This window comes from Hyalella azteca, unplaced genomic scaffold, assembly GCF_000764305.2.
Source record: "Hyalella azteca isolate HAZT.00-mixed unplaced genomic scaffold, Hazt_2.0.2 contig11733, whole genome shotgun sequence".
NCBI lineage: Eukaryota > Metazoa > Arthropoda > Malacostraca > Amphipoda > Hyalellidae > Hyalella > Hyalella azteca.
This window is the reverse complement of record NW_025941719.1, coordinates 33,075-50,570: the sequence shown is the minus strand read 5'-3', so window position 1 is coordinate 50,570 and position 17,496 is coordinate 33,075. Positions and strand designations below refer to the sequence as shown.

Sequence of the window (17,496 nt, the reverse complement as noted above, 5' to 3'; positions counted from 1 at the left end):
AGTGTGTCGAGAAGCTCGGACTTTTCACTTCGAGAAGCTCATGGATCCGCCAAAAATGGAAAACAGTCGAAATTTTCGAGAGACCCTAGCAAAAATTTCCTAAAGAAGTTACGGTCGAACGTTGCTTTGTATGTAAAGATTTGTTTCCTTATTGAAATTTTATCAAATAGTTTTCTTTTATGCTGCGTTGAGCCATTTTAAATGGTTATAACATCGATTTATATACTGGCTGATCGAATTGCATGAAAATTTATTGGATGATCGGATGTACCGACGATGTACTCGGGATGGTTGTCACGAATTGAAACTTATCTAAATAGTTTTCACATATTTGCTACTTACACTACTTGAAGCTAATAGATAATATAATACATAAATAATAGCGCCTGTATTGGAACAACATATTTATTCAAATTTACCGTCAAGCCGAGCAGTAAAAATTCATGAATTCAAATTAAAATAATGTTGTTTCACCAAGGTCGACTATTAGCAAGAGGTCGTAAAGTTACTATTGGATTTAAAATATTTAAATATTTAAATTTCTGTTAGATTTAAAATATAATTACTGTTAGATTTAAAATATAATTACTTTTAGATGTAAAATATATATTTTAAAGTAATATTTAAAATATTTCGTGAACATCATTAATAAGTTTACATAATTACCGTGTTCGTGTGACAGGGAAGTCCCATCACACACGAGGTTGGGCGCGGGATCATCGAGCAGAACCAGACGCTCGTGCTGCAGAAAGTCAGTAAAGACGACGCGGGACTCTACACATGCAGGGCTGCCAACAGCGAGGGCGCGGGGGAGAGCCAGCCTGTCCGACTCAATGTGCTGTGTGAGATAAATAGAATTATTTATAGATTATTTTTTACATAAGGAGTTTTTGTATGAAAGATGTTCCTTAATCTTGAGGTGTTCTATATGCAGTTTTGTCGTGGGTTTTTAGTTTTGTTCTCAGCATGAGATGCTTTGATTGCCTTTGAGTCTATGTAAGTTGTCATACAATGAATTTGCATTACTCAAAGTAGAGCTGCTTTGAAATTATGCTATACTCTGAAAACTCCTCTGTTGCCCCACTGTCTTTCGTAGTAAACATATGTAATTTGGAGTGGCTTGAACTTTTCCCGGAGTTTTCCCGAAAAAAGGCATGCAGAGTTAATTTTATTCATTTTTTACATCTTCACCTTTTTTATGTGATTTGGAACGCAATCTGTTTGACCCGTTGGGATGGATGGATTATCGAACAATTTACTGATACGTCTAAAAAATTTACGATTTGTGGATCTTTTTTGAGCTAAAAAAAATGTGAAGAATTAATTGGTTGCGCATCTTTTGCAGATGCAAGTCATTATATAACTTTATTCAACGGTACTCATTTAATTTCCATTCAAAAGCGACTACACTCCAATGATAACTCCATTTGCAAACTACTACACCCGATGATAACTTCATTTCCACACTACTTCACCCCGATGATAACTCCATTTGCACACTACTACACCCCGATGATACCTCCATTTGCACGCTACTACACCCCGATGATAACTCCATTTGCACACTNCTGTCTCTTATACACATCTAGATGTGTATAAGAGACAGCTCCTACACCCCGATGATAACTCCATTTGCACACCACTACCCCGATGATAACGCGATTGTGGACCAGTAGCGCCAGCTCCCTCCAACTCGCTGCTTCAGCTGGCCAATTTGTTGGCAATTATTCTGTGCTTGGCTGGCTCAACAAGCGCTCATCTGTGCTACCGGCCCTGTACCCCGACCGGCCTAACTGCTAACCCTGCCATAAATTGCTGCTGCATTGAAGCAAGAATGGAGAAAAATGGGCACCAAACACTTAGTTTTTATTCCAGTTTAGAACTTCCAAAAAACAGGCTTACAATAAATAGATATAGTTCTTTGACTAGTCCTTTCCATGTTAGTTTCTTTTTATTTTATGTTACCGTCCTATAAAATGACGTGTCTCAGTAGACTCAAAGCTCGAAGAAAACTTTTTTGACCATGACACACTACATTAAAATCTCACACGAATAATGCAGACAGGCTTTTAATCGTGCCAACTAAAAATACAACGCTAACATAGTTTGTGCGTTATTCATTATTTAAATTTATGAATTTATTAAATTTATCTCATGGTTTTATATTTGTGTGACCAGACGGTCCGTACTGCAAGCGGCAGAGCAAGCTTGTGTACGGCACCGCCCTGCACGAGCCCGCTAGTGTCACGTGCGAGCTCGAGGCGAACCCTGGACCTGTGGTCTTCAGGTGGACATTTAACAACACGTCCGAACATCTGCCCATCCCGGCCTCTGCTGTCATCTCCAAGGTAACTTATTGAGGGTTAATAACATTATTAAATATTAGTGTTATAAATAAAGCAATTAAGCTAGTTAATAGCCTAATTGCTTGCAGGTGTCTCGCATTCATATATATTTATCTTCGAATCTATCGTTAATTTATGTGAATTTAATCTCTTGCTCTTCATTTCTGGGGTGATTAATTATAGTGCACTTGATAACACATAAGTTATTTTCCCCGTTTGTTACTTTACATGATTAAGTATGCTAAATATAGACCTAAATTTTATGATAATTCAGTAAAATATGAACATACAAAACCTAACCTCAAAAAAAGGACAAAAATATCTGTTAGTTTCGTTTACGCAAGATCAAACAGACTCAAATGATGAAGCCTAAATCTTGTTTAGCTTGGTATCCTACACTCGATTTTCGATTCCCGCTTGATCCTTGATCTAGATTCTAGATCCTTGGATATATGGGATGTCAAAAATTAACAAGGGCTTTTGAAGGCATCGTTCTCGTGACTTGATAACCAATTGACAACAGTCTAGAGCCTAAAAATGCACATATGTTACAAAAATTTCATTCATTTTACCCAGATGTGTAAGTACTCTTACCACTATTAATATTTTTTAACTATGCCAGTTATCAGTCCAAATTTTTCATTTTTACCAATAGAAAAACAAAAACTTAATACGAGTGCTCAAATTTTCCGATTTTGTAATCTTTCCCGTGCAATAACTTTGTGTTATGAAGTTTATCCTCCCTTTTATGTTCGCTTTTGCATTTGTTTTCTCTTGCACGCAAACCCTTCCCCGACCCCGAGACCACAATGATTGGCCTGATCATAAGCCACCATTGTTGGAATTAAAGCCAATCAATAACTGCCGATACGCATTTTGAAATTTATTCCCGTAAGCCGAGCGCACTCGCAGGCTTGGAGAGCCTCGGGCTGTGTACCGTTCATCGGGAAAGTTGAGAGGCCAAATTTGATGGAGACTCTGAGCCCAATTTGACGCTCAGTCCATTAAGCGCATTAGCTGCGTATGAAGAAAACTGAGGAAGTTTTCTTGCGAGATGATCTGACACACGCACTTCTTGATCTGACACACGCACTTCTTGATCTGACACACGCACTTCTTGATCTGACACACGCACTTCTTGATCTGACACACGCACTTCTTGATCTGACATACGCACTGCAAAGTTAGCCGCCCGATTAGTCTATAGAAATACACCGATTTTTCTCATAATTCCCGTAGAAAATTTTCAACACTTGTAATGAATTTGTATTCAGCCCAAATGAGATGATCGTTAATATTGACGTGAAAAATCTATTGACGTGAAAAATCTTAGTGATGAATGCTCATGGAATATATTATACATCACTCACCATCTTGGTTAAATAGAAAAGAATATCAATCTATTCTACTAGAGACGTAGTTTTCATTTAAAACTTGCGTTAAACTTAACTAGCATGCATTTAAAAAGCAATGCAGCGGTCGTTTGAGTTGTTGTGCTTCGAAATGAGAGTTCCTTTAAGTAATCATCGTGCGCAATCGAACTCCTCCGTTTTATGCGAGTACAGAATTCGTGTTTGATCGAATTTTCTTATAAACTTTAAAGGGCGCTGAAGCAATTCGGAAATAAATCGAATCCGTTCAATATTCACGCCCAAATATGGAGGAGATTGTTTCTCCCAGCAAAAGTTTCAGCCATCATCCTCTAGTGAAATCTTAATGCAACCATCATTTATAAAACAAAGTTGACACAATAATAGTTATGCCATAATATTTCATTTTAGCTGCTCATCAACAAAAAACATTTAACTTCTCTTAACTATTCTCGTCAAAATGCAACGAAGAGCTAATTCCGTGCCTCAATTCAAGATCCGGAGAGATAATCCCATCTCATAAGATATCGGGAACAAACGGTGACAAATTGATCCGTTATAGCCACGCTATCTGGACGCACGCAGGTCCCTCAAGTTGCTGTCGATAACAGATCTTCTATCGACAGGCGTTTGTTCTCGATTGTCTTGAATTGCAAACGCAGTCGCAGCGCTGACAACAGACTCTACGTTTGTCTTGGGTTGCGACTGCATGCATGTTGGATTAATTGTTACCATGCGCACCGCTACTATGTTACCATGCGCACTGTCGCAACTGTTTCATGGCACGAAATTCGTGGTTGGGGAGTTGGATAGGTATACTGAACTTTCATGCCTTCGTTGTCCAATGTCCAGATAATAGCTGGTGTATTCACCGGTTTAAGCTTGCTTGATCTCTGTCGCCATTCGAGCCAGCGCTATATATTTCGCTTTGAACTTGAGACCTACTCCTGAATTCAATAGCCGAGTATTCACGCACTGGCAGCAAAGTGAGTTGGTGGGCAAAAATATTCCGAGTTTTGTTGAATTTACAATAATATACTATTGAAATAAATTGTTTTTATTGAAAGTTAAAAAATGTTTGGTTCTGAATCATGAGGTTTGGCCGCCAAAAAGGCTAGCTTTGAAGACAGTGCAGAATCACGTGTAAATTCTATCTCAAGTAGGGCATGCAATCAACACAGAGTTTGGTCTCATACACACGGGTTTTTGTTGCCCTGGGTCATGAAAGTCATGATAGCGTGCGTATAATGCGTCTGACGGAATATCCTTAGCCTGTCTAACATCCGATATCCTACGAAGGAAAATTTGTTACGACTCAAAAACGTGCATTCTTATGGGTAATTTTTGGACATGTGTGCAATGATGGATGCAAGTCATGGCAATGCACACATATAATGTCATTCTTTTTAGCCAAACTTGTCAAATTTTAGGCTCTACCCTAAATATACGCATGCACTATAAACGAACGAAACACATTACTGATGTAATTTAGTTGCAAAATAAAACGATTCTTTAAAAGCACCACACGTTTAAAGCCTTGCTTTGGGCTGACCCCAACGGGGCGGCCGGCAAGTAAATTTGTCGGACAGATCGCCCACCTGAGGAGACTTGGGACAACTTTAGTGGACACTCCGGGTGCCGCTGACAAACTTTACCGAGTAAACCACTGATCAGGAGAAAAACTTAACAGAAAAGATCCTTCAGCTGAGGATCCTCCTTCAGGATAAATTGCGAATAAATCTTGCCGCAAGGCATGATACGCTAATTTTTTTACACGAGGAAAATCAAGAGTTATACGGCTTTTGTTTTGCCTTAGGTGGTCATGAAGAGGTTGTTGCCGACCTATTTTTTTAGCTTCACAATAAACTGGGACAACGATGTTAAGGTTACTATTTGATCAAGTTGTTGCATGAAAACATTTCGTATCTTTGAAATATAAATAAATTTTATTCTATCCCTAAAAAAAACGAACAAATTCCAAAAACATAATGAAGATCAACCAAATTAGGCATCTGCCAAACTATTTATCTGATGCGTCGGAAATGTTTCAGCTATTCTAGCATATGTAAATTAGTAAAAGGAAGAAAGTTTTACCTAAGTAAATATTACCCCCTATAGGAGAGCAAGTCCATCGCTTGGTCCATCAGCAAATCCTAGCACTTGTCTCCCTCCTTCTTATCTCTGAATAGGAATATTGATAATCATTCCACTTCGAAATTTATGCTTATCGTAGTTAAAGTTACTGAAGCGAGCGAAAAAGTTTTGAGTTATCTTGATTGCCCTGGCGAGAAGTTAGTTGCTGTAAATAATAATCATCGTGTCAGAACAGAGAAATTTTTCGTGGCAATTAAGGCTTGCGACAAACAAAAGAACCAGACAAAAAGAAGACAAAACAAAATATTTTATCAAGTATTAAAATCGCTTGTTTGCTTGAATCGCAAGTTAACCAGGAATTTAAAAGCAAAGAAAATACCACAAAAATTCACCATATCTTTATAAGAGAAAACGTTTCGGAGTCCAGCTCCATCGTCAGTTCAAAACACAAAATTCTGTTCAGAAAAAGTTCAGTCCTAGAAACACAAATAAATCAATTAGTTTTGTGTTTTGAACTGACGATGGAGCTGGACTCCGAAACGTTTTCTCTTATAAAGATATGGTGAATTTTTGTGGTATTTTCTTTGCTTTTAAATTTTATCAAGTGTGTTACTCGAATTTTAATTTGTGATCTTCAAAAAGCTTCTCCTAATACGACGGCGGTTTTTTACTGTACTATTTTGAATGAAAAAAATAAGTTTCAAATAGACACTGAACATTACACACGGAAAATCAAAAGAAATTTCTGAAGACTAAACTTGAGTTTCATTGTTCGTTAAAACTTCCTTGTAACGCGAGCATGAAGATGAAAATGTACAGAGGCTCTTATGTAAAATATGTCGCTATACGAGAAATGAATTCCTTGTAGGAGGAGCCAGGGCGTCCAACTTGAACAGTTTTTTTCCGCTTTTAATTGACTTCATTAGTTCCTGATAGTAGATTTTATTTTATAAAATGCTGATAAATGATTTAAAATGATATATTTTTAATCTTGATTAAAAAAAAGTAAAAAAAATATGTGAAATTTTTAAACTGTTCGCCTTAACATAATATTTGCCTTTGAGAGCATTCAGGATCGCTTTCTTCTGTCATTGATTAATGGCACATTGGATTTACTAAGCTATTCGATTTAACCAATGAAATATTCACTGAAAAAAAAGATATTTACGAGATCTTTGTGATACTAAGTTTTTATTAACCATCACTACTTCTTCCAACTCCATCGTACCGCATATTTGGGTTTGAAGCTCAATAATTAATCTGAGCATGAGCATCTGGTCGAAAAAGTGATTACAAGTTACACAGCAATAATTGGCATGCCTAATTAACACAAACAAATAAAAATCTAACTGGCATTAGATTTGCATATTATTGAATTTTTTCATATTATCAAACCTATGTAACCCTAGATCGCCCTGAAGCCTGAATAATTGTTACTAAATACCCTATCCCCGGGGGCTACGGGTCTCAATATTGGTGGGGTTAAGCAGTAATGAAAGCAGGATTCCCCTTTTCTCTCGAGCGGGTAGCCGACGTCGTGCAAAACTGAGCTATTAAACGCGGATGTGTTTTCTTTAGTTTTACTCTCTTAATATAAAACCTTCGTTATTTACCTCCGTGATATTAGAGCACTGCTTCTATGTCTACATTTTCCGCGTGCTGGACATTATATTTTTTACGTCACAATTGCATGAGATATATGATTTCTAACTATAAAATTAATTGATTTCTAATTCCAGACTTTAATTTGCGAAATTTTTAGCGATCGAGAGCTGCCACTTGATTAGTGTATTTATTTTGTGTCTTCTAATGCGAGATCGCGGCTTAAAACAAGCAATAACATTTGGAATTCCTGAATTATTCAAAGCTCATTAATTTCACTCGATCAAGCAACTAATTAATTGTTCTAATCCATTAAAATTAATTTTTAAACATTTTTTATCGGAAAACATGGACGCATATCTTATTTTTTTAATAGAGACGAATGCATCAACAGCTATTTCCTGGTTTTGACTTTTGACAACAAAATTATTTTGATTAGAGGATAAATTTTTTTACCTGCGTGAAAGCCATTTAGTTTAATTGTTTTAAAAAATTGACAAGGATGTAAAACATCGTACGCTGCAAACTTGAACCTGTAAACCTACCATCATCATGTCATCGGCTACGTCAATGGAAGCAATGGAATGGAATTGCAATGATTATGTAACTGGAACCAAGTAAATGGATGAACATCAGTGTATGTTTATGTCAATTCGCTTATGTCCTTATATGTCAATAGAAGCTACAAATCTACGTGCATGATATATTAATCCAAAAGCATGATATATCATAATATTCAGTGAAGCCAAAAGCAAGACACCGAAGTGAAGAGAGGCGATGGATGCATTCCAGTTATCGTAAGGTTTTTTAACGCAGCAACGTTGCTACTTACCTTAATGAAGTCTTCCTTTGATGGCACCAACATGAAATGTGGCAAAGGCGGACGCTGCTGCCGGATTTAGCCAAATTTGATTAGTTTTGAGCCTTGCAAGGCCATTTGCTGACTACACACGTAAATCTAATTGTACTGTCTTAGGAAGCGTTTTTTGCCCTCAGGCCTCAGCAAGAATGGTCTGGCAGTAAAAGGGATCTGAAAGAGTCAAGAGAGAAAGCTATGTAAATAAATCTGGCAGTTATATCAGAGATATGCAAATATCGTAATTAGAAAATTAACATTAAGTCTTGCAATTTTATTTTGTTTTGTACCTGAAATAACAATTATTGAAAATAATTATTTTTTATGGAGATTAAAATTAACGCCATAAACCACTAATTGTTGCTTTGTTCAAGATACGGTTATTAATACAGGGTGATTCCCAGAAACTTACGGATTTGAAAGCTCAGTAAAAAAAAGAACTAGTAAAGATATCATCACAATATATATTTTATTGAAAAAGACATTACTTGAATTTTGAACATTTAGTTTTAAAGATGACATAGGACAGATGACGGCTCAGAAGTTCCATTGAACATCGCGCTGTGTAGGCCGTGACTCCATTCTGTTTGAACTAGACATCCCTGACATTAATTTCAGCCAGTTTTGGCAAAAAAAGCGTCAATCATTTGCGTGTACCGAGCTGCAGTCACCGTTACTGCACGTTTAAGGATGAATACAGAGCCGAGTATGGAATGCCCGTTGGGTGGCGATAATGGAACCGTCATTAGAAAAGTACGCCTCGACAGCAAACGCACGCTGCTCACTTGTCCAACAAATAGTGGCAACTGACTAGATAGAACACAAAACTTCATGACCTGGCCTTTCATATGAAATATTTTTCCTACAACATCTGGCTGCTTGGCACTAAATACAGAACTGGAAGTTTTCGTGAATCACCCTGTGTGCATACTTATTTCCGTACATTGACTCGAACTATTTCCAAATAGTTATTTATTTAAACCAAACATAATTAGAGCGTAAGTTCAACGATCACACTTAACCGTCGTGTTCCACTTTTGAAACTTTTTATCGCTAAGTATTCAGCGAACTTTTATATTTAAAGTTCGCTGAAATATGTACGCCCCGACTGAATAAATTTGACTTTGCAAGACATATATTTCGCCCCCACAGGCAAGCTAAATTAAAATTTTAAACATTTTTGACATCAAGATTTTTTTATGCTGTTTAGGATCAAGATCTTTTTTCTTCTTGATGACTCAAATTCAACGTTTCCATCTTGATCAAAAATTTTGTTCACATGTAAAACTTTTTCAACTATTTCCGTGAGGTATGGAATAAAAATCATTGAATTTACCTCGATATTTGTTTATTCATTCATTCACTTGATTACTGTATCGTGTTTCATGTCATAAAATATTTATTGGAAGTTAAATCCGCTTCAGAAGTGATCTTCACTACGTTTATCCTTAATCTTTTCCTCGTATCCCTGTGCCGACTGCTGCTTAAAACTTTCCCTGCATGGTTTCGCATCCAAACTTGCACTCATCAAAACAGGTTCACATTATTCGGATCTGAACGAATATCTTTGCGTCGAAAAGATTGCAAATGCTGCGCAGAATTGCCTCAACTCTGCCGTGGGGCGAGATTCCTGAGGCACTTTCGCCTCCATGAATTAGCTTCTTTGAAGAATCTGGATTGCCAAGAACCGTGCATACATGAAGGTTAATTTGCAATGTATGCAGAGTCTGATATCTACTTTTCAGTTAAACTGATGCTCTGATACCAAATATTTTGCAAAATATTTTTTGCGAAATATACCAGCAGAATAATCTTGATTTGTTCAATTGTATGCATCCACTCCATATATGTTTTCTAATGAATCTCTCATAGTTAATGGTGGATGAAAACCAGTAACAGAATCCTCCTAAATGTTCTTTGAACTGATCTTGGGAAAATCAACCCTCAGACTACGGTAAAGTTTAAAAATTACTCAATGAGTTATGGGAGAAAAGTTGAGTTTTTACGGCTATCTGGTGAGCAGGAGTGGGCTTAGTGGATGCCTTCGGGTCATCTCATTTAGAGGGGGGACTGGGTTGGGGGATCGGCCGTATTGGCAAGGGATTATTGGCCTTAAAGGATAGAAATTGGCCTTGCAGGCTGAGAATCGGTTTATGAGATGTAAATTAGCCTCACAAGGCGGTCATTTGCTCACGAATGATCTCATGGGAACGGGTAAGCTCAAAATCGGCTGGAAGCTTTAAATATTTTCACGGTAACTGATAATGAGTTTCGAATTAAAAAAAATCGTGATAATCGATTTAATTTAAAAGAAAGTCAAGAAAATAAGAAGGAAATGAAGAAAAACCTGAACTGTACTTAAGAAAGTTATAACTAACATCTTTAGTTATGCGACGCGATACATTAGTAAATTTAATAACTTGCAGGCATCAAGTAAGCAGGGAAAATTGCTCACTAAAAAATCGAACTTTCTTGCGAGCCTAATGACTTAGCTTGCCGAGCCTGGTTGAAACTAAATAAAACGAATTTACTTCATTTGGCCTAGGAATTAGAACGGAATTAGAGCACGAGCTTCAACTTTTTAGCTCAGTTTTTTTTGGGGGGTTTCCAAATGGACGTGAGCTTCCCTACTTTAAAAACATCCACGAAATAACTTAGTCCCTGAAAAGCCTCTATTGTGAACGCATAATTTCTTCGTTTATTAAGTCCACTAGAAGAATTGGAGTAGCGTTAACCTGACTGTCTGATACTCACTGGGGGCAGCGCCTCGATTTTTGCTCTTCTCTCAACTCCTTTGTTATGAGAAGATGCGATCTCCGACTCAAGGGAGCCGCTCAATAGACCGGAGCTCGGGCTTCATTTGCAGGCAATCTTCGAGTCAGATTTCTTGTGCCACTTGACGAATCCTTCTCGTCGAGTTACAGTAGCCTGGTCGGCCGATCTCTAATCACTAATCAAGTTGAGGAGCTCTTTTGCAATCTGATCAAAGCACAACAAGCCAGCGGCTCGACGAATTCTGTCGGCTAGCGCTGGAGCTTCTTCGGTAGATTCCATTTGCAACTATTTGCTTTCGTTTGGCTTATCGTTTTTTTAGTTCAGAAATATATTCTGGTGAGGTTTAAGTAGAGAGGAATGGGAAGCTTTTAGAACTTAATTTCCCGCTCGTGATTGCTTTCGTAGAAAATTAGGAAGAATAATTAACATTCTGCCGTACGAATGTTTGAAAAGTTTGTTTTGAACACATATTAATTGCAGGTTTTAGTTCCATTAATTTTTTACATCTATTGTTGTTGGACAGACAGTTAATTATTTCCTTTTATATTAGTTTTTAGAGAATTTTCCGCTCTGCTGACTGCTGATCTAATGGGCAACTTATACCACAGGCTTTCTAAACATGCAATTAAATTTTGTCTTTAGTTTCATTATGAGAGTTTACAATGAAAAATATGTCTGGTAGAAACGGCGACCGCATGAGGATTTAGAATAATAACAATGTTAAACTTCATTGTTGTATTTGCCAGTTAATTTCTCAACATCGGGCATCTAATAATTGATCATTAAAGTTAGTTGTTATGATAGTTATCATTAACTTAAACGTTTTTTTATGTTATTGGACTTAGTTTATCTTGTTTATTGTCTGCCAGTTTATTGTCTAGACTCTAGAGATAAATATCTAGATACGGTATGGGTCCCATTAAATTTCATGACAAATGTACGGATAAATTTCTAGATAAATTGATAAATGTCAAGATCAATATTTAAATAAATGTCAAGATAAATATCTAGATAATATTTTTTAAAATATCTAGATAAACACCTAAATAAATATCTAGATAAACCTCTAGATAAACATCTGTATAAATATCTAGATAAACGTCAAGATATATTTCTAGGTAAATTTCTAAATAAACACCTAGATAAATATCTGTTCTTTCAAGCAGGTTTCATTGAAGACCAGAGAATTTGTTTTATTCGCAATTTTCTTATTAGTTTTTTCAATATATCGAACAATATTGTATTGATCTGATCTTCAATGAAACCTGCTTGAAAGAAGAAATTCTGCCAACCTATACTAATAAATATCTGTATAAATATCTAGATAAATTTCAAGATATATTTCTAGGTAAATATCTAAATAAACCTCTAGATAAATATCTGTATAAATATCTAGATAAAAGTCAAGATACCCGTGTTGTTATGACAGGACTTCACGTCTGTAGCGAGCTACGCGCCCAAGAGTCACCTGGACTACGGCACGCTGCTGTGCTGGGCATACAACTCCATAGGCGCTCAGACTACGCCGTGCGCCTTCTCCATCATCCCTGCAGGTCAGAGGTCTAGTCGTCTTTATCTTTATTATAACAAACTTGATCTTTATCTTTATTAAAATCCAATTGTTCTTTATCTATATTATCTATATTAAGATCTAATTGGTCTTTATCTTTGTTAAGATTCTCCTTGATTTTTGTCTTTATTAAAATCAAATTGGTCTTTAACTATATTAAGATCCAATTGGTCTTTATCTATATTAATATCTAATTAATCTTTATCTTTATTAAGATCTCCTTGATCTTTATCTTTATAATATCTACTTGATCTTTATTAAGATCTATTTGATCTTTTTAGAGCATTTTCTAATTTTTGGAAAAAAGGCGCTATTGTGCTCGTCATGTCTGTCCGACTGTCTGTCCGTCTGTCTGTTTGTCCATCCATGACTTCACGTTTTCGTCGTCGAGAAAATGCGCTCTTTGTCACTCAATACAGTGAGTACTGAGTTATATTTTTTAGGATTTAATTTATCTTTATTAAGATCTAATTGATCTTTTTAAGATCTATTTGATCTTTATTAATATGTAATTGATCTTTATTAAGATGTAATTGATCTTTATCTTTACCTAGATCTAATTGATGATCACGTTTATTAAGATCTATTAGATCTTTATTGGTTGTTCTTATTATCGCGTGTGTCTTGTCGACGCCTCACTCGGGATTATTAATGGGCTCTGGTGTCAGCTTATAATTGTACAATTATTCCAATTAGGAAAATAAATGGCGGCTTCTCGATCGCCTCCGTACCGGTGAAACCCTAACTAACCTGTGTTGAACTGTGATTCATCACCTGTGTTGAACTGTGATTCATCACCAGTGTTGAACTGTGCTCTCATCACCTGTGTTGAACTGTGCTCTCATCACCTGTGTTGAACTGTGCTCTCATCACCTGTGTTGAACTGTGATCCACCACCTGTGTTGAACTGTGCTTTCATCACCTGTGTTGAACTGCGCTCTCATCATCTGTGTTGAACTGTGAGCCACCACCTGTGTTGAACTGTGCTCTCATCACCTGTGTAGAACTGTTATCCATCACCTGTGTTGAACTGTGCTTTCATCACCTGTGTTGAACTGTGCTTTCATCACCTGTGTTGAACTGCGCTCTCACCACCTGTGTTGAACTGTGAGCCACCACCTGTGTTGAACTGTGCTCTCATCACCTGTGTTGAACTGTGCTCTCATCACCTGTGTTGAACTATTATCCATCACCTGTGTTGAACTGTTATCCATCACCTGTGTTGAACTATTATCCATCACCTGTGTTTTTTCAACATTCATTGGTGAGCGTGAACGTCCTTCCGTACCAGCTTGCAGTAGTCAAATTCTCCGTACAAAATCAATAGACTTTAATTTATTCGTTAATTTTGGACTGAGATTTTGTCATGAGCTTTGCATCACATGCCGGATTTCTCGGGAAAATTCCATAATTGTGAATATAATTCGATAAAAAAAATTTCTTAGTTTGTAGCCCAATAAAAAATAAATAATAAAATAAACCTATGATCCAAATATGGATATACTCGTACATATCTATATAAGTGTGTCTATAATGCACGATAGATGTTAGTGACTCATGAGAAGTCTGTGTGTGCCCAAGAAGTCTGTGTGTGTGATATGTCTGCAAGTTATCTTCTACTCCTGAACTAAGAAGAACCAAGTGAAGTTAAAGAAAAAGTCAATTAATGCTGCTAAGGGTTGAACAACAGTACACCACTTGCTGAACAAGTTGATCCAGTTGAAAGATTTCGACGCATTGTTCATTTGCTTTCAGAAATCTCAATAACTAAAAACAGTGTCACTGCAGATATTGCTCTATATGCATACAGGCTTCTCATTTGCAACAACACCAGTACGCTAAATATTTTTTATGCTTTTTTGAATTAAGACGAAAATAAATTATCCCTCCGATCGGTTATCGTTTGTCTTCTGGTATTATTTTTACAATTTTTTCAGCTTTCGAGTATTTTTAAACTTCCAAGGCTCCTAGCGTATGTAAATAATTGGTATATTAAGAAATAAAGAGAAGCAATTTATAGCGACGAAAATAATAACACTCCAGAGCAGAGATGGTACAAAAAGTTTGCTCACGGCCTTATTAAGTGCATCGAGAATCTCATTACGGCTCGCATTAGGAATGTGAGCAAAACAGTCATCAGTATTCCCAGCAAGTTGGAATGAAATGCGTAATTAATTCCGCGAATTGCAGGGAAGCGAACGGCTTAATCACGGAAATTAGCAAGGATTACATCGTTACTTTATTTCATTCTCATTAATTCTAAGTTTGTTAATTTCTTGCTGAGGGGCAAGAGGCATTCCTGTCGCACCTGAATACATCAAATGTATGGACTATACAAGTCCTCTTGTTTGCCTCGAGATCTAATAAAAGATGGTATTAAAACGACTAATAACTAACTAAATAATTACCTCCAATGGGGTACCTTGCTTCTTTTAATTTCAGTACCGTTTATTATTGGAGAATTGAAGGTGGCACGTGAATTAGGTTATATTGTAAATAACCAGTATTTTAGCAAAATTATTAATCAAACAGTTCAGGGTGATCTTCGTTATTGGAATTCGTTAACTCCGTAATTTTAATCATTATGAATTCATTGCCAAGAACTGTAACTCGAATGTCTAGTTATAATTCCTACGTTCCTACGTACTATAATTCCTAGTTATAATTCCTACGTTCCTACGTACTATAATTCCCAGTTATAATTCCTACGTCCTATGATTCGGTCACCAGTAGCTAAGTAATAGAACTTTCTATTGTAAGATGGTGGTTCTTAACTCCTCTAGAATAAATATTTATTTGGCACAGGGACAATAATATGTAATATAATTTATTATTAAAAAAATGTGTTGTTAGTTGATCAGAGATACCTCATCTCTCGGTGGGGACTTATCTTTCATGCTTGATTAATGCTCGTTTCCCAATTCACCGAATTGAATATATATCTATTTCTCGGTCGTTGTTGTCTCGCTTGATTTATTCGTGCCAATAACTTTGGTTACAGACAGCTTTGAAATGAGACGCTCCTGTTGCTTCACGTGAGAATTGAATTCAGTACAACAGCTATTAGAGTTTATAAACAAAATTTGATCTGGCGTTAGTCTTTGAACAGCGTTACCACGCACCCATCAAGCAGCTCCCACACACCCATCAAGCAGCTCCCACGCACCCATCAAGCAGCTCCCACACACCCATCAAGCAGCTCCCACACACCCATCAAGCAGCTCCCACACACCCATCAAGCAGCTCCCACACACTCATCAAGCAGCTCCCACACACCCATGTTGACTGGGCGTCAAAGCTTCATTCCGGCAGTCGGCCGCCGCGGTCAACAATTAATACGCATTATTCCCGTTATTAGGGAACTCGAAAGCCAATATTGAGGACTCGAGAGGAAGACAAAGTCGTGGCAGTCCGGCAGCGTTGATTCAATTATCTGCCAGTCTTTGAGGAGTCGTACGAATGCCGTCGGGTGAACAGCCCTGTATTATTTCCAGCTTTGATCTCTATTGGAATTCACGTGCAGTTTTCAGTGATAGATTGCATAATGGTCTTTTATAGAGATGATTGGATATGCATTTTTTCATTATTCCAATTAATAGAAAGTCGATTGGAAAATAAAGGTCATTGGTTGTTCAATGTGAAAAAGGAATTGTCGATATTTCCTTACGAATTTTTGGCATAATTTCAATTACTTCGATTGTTGATTTCGTGGATCTCTCTATGATCTTCACAAAAGATCATACTGAATGAAATTCTATTCATAAGCCAATAATTAACGACGCCTCTGTTTTCATCTGCTCCCCAAAAATTACTCAGTGAATTAACTAAATCTATTTTCATCGTCAAACTTTTTGAATTCTTGAAAGAATTCGTGCGCTCGTAGTTTGTTAATTCTGTGTATCTCATTTTTTCGTTATTGTTGTGGCTTGTTTGATGATTACATTCCATTCGTGCAATGAATGTAATGATAAACTTGAAATACTTGTCAGGTCTGAACAAATTATGAACGATTTTTTCTGTCACGTAATTTGATTCAAGTGTATCATCATTTTTACATCCGCACTGCCTTACTTTTCACCTCAGTAACAATAACTGCTGCCTAGATGGAACTTATAAGAATGGACATGAATCATTAAGTTCCTAACATTCATATGCCAGAAAATTTAATCTATTAGTTTTTTAATGTTTATAAAATGAACCATAGTCATGTTTGAAGAGCGCCCGCTTGATAATATATTTATATTTAAGAATTTGAGCTCAGCATCGGTCTCTTCATCGCAAATCTTGGTGCGAAGCCAACAAGCACTTTTGCTGACGTCTTTCCCTATCAAAATTTTGAGTTGGTGGCCACCCTGAATTAGGAACCGCCTAAGACTCGGACCGCACGTAAATCAGCATCTCTATGTCCGTTTCGACTTAGGGTTCGAATGGCAGCCTCTGGGCAGCTTGTTAGCTCGGTATGACTCGGCTCGGCCTACTCTTATCATACTCTGAGGCGACTATAAAGTCGGAAAGAAGATTCTGACCAGAAACTGATTTGGATCGGATGGCAAAGCAGAACCAGAATGACTCTGCGCCGAGTGTAACATATATTCGGCCGTACCTTAGGCGGTCCCCAATTTTGTTACGGTTGTTGTTGCATGACAGGCTTGGACCTCATGCTCAACATGTAAGAGGCTCGGTAATTCACACTCTCGGAACTCCAACAGATCGCTTGGTAACCCAACAGATCGCTCAGTAACTCGTGCGCTCGGTAACCCAACAGATCGCTCGGGAACTCGTATATATATACGTCCAGTAATCCAACAGATGACAAAATCCAGCCGACGGAGACAGTACTCCCATCTTCATGTCTTATTCCAAGTGAGTTGTCGCGAGGAATGC

At 37.1% G+C, this 17,496-nt stretch overlaps 1 protein-coding gene across 1 annotated transcript in view; it reads left to right on the top strand.

The window, feature by feature from the left end:
- LOC108680740 overlaps positions 1-17,496 on the top strand; it is a 75,195-nt gene that overhangs the window by 38,833 nt on the left and 18,866 nt on the right. Inside the window, exons 9-11 of the mRNA XM_047882983.1 lie at positions 683-842; positions 2,179-2,348; positions 12,472-12,595. Coding sequence (XP_047738939.1) covers positions 683-842; positions 2,179-2,348; positions 12,472-12,595 — 454 coding nt within the window. The remainder of the gene's footprint in view (positions 1-682; positions 843-2,178; positions 2,349-12,471; positions 12,596-17,496) is intronic.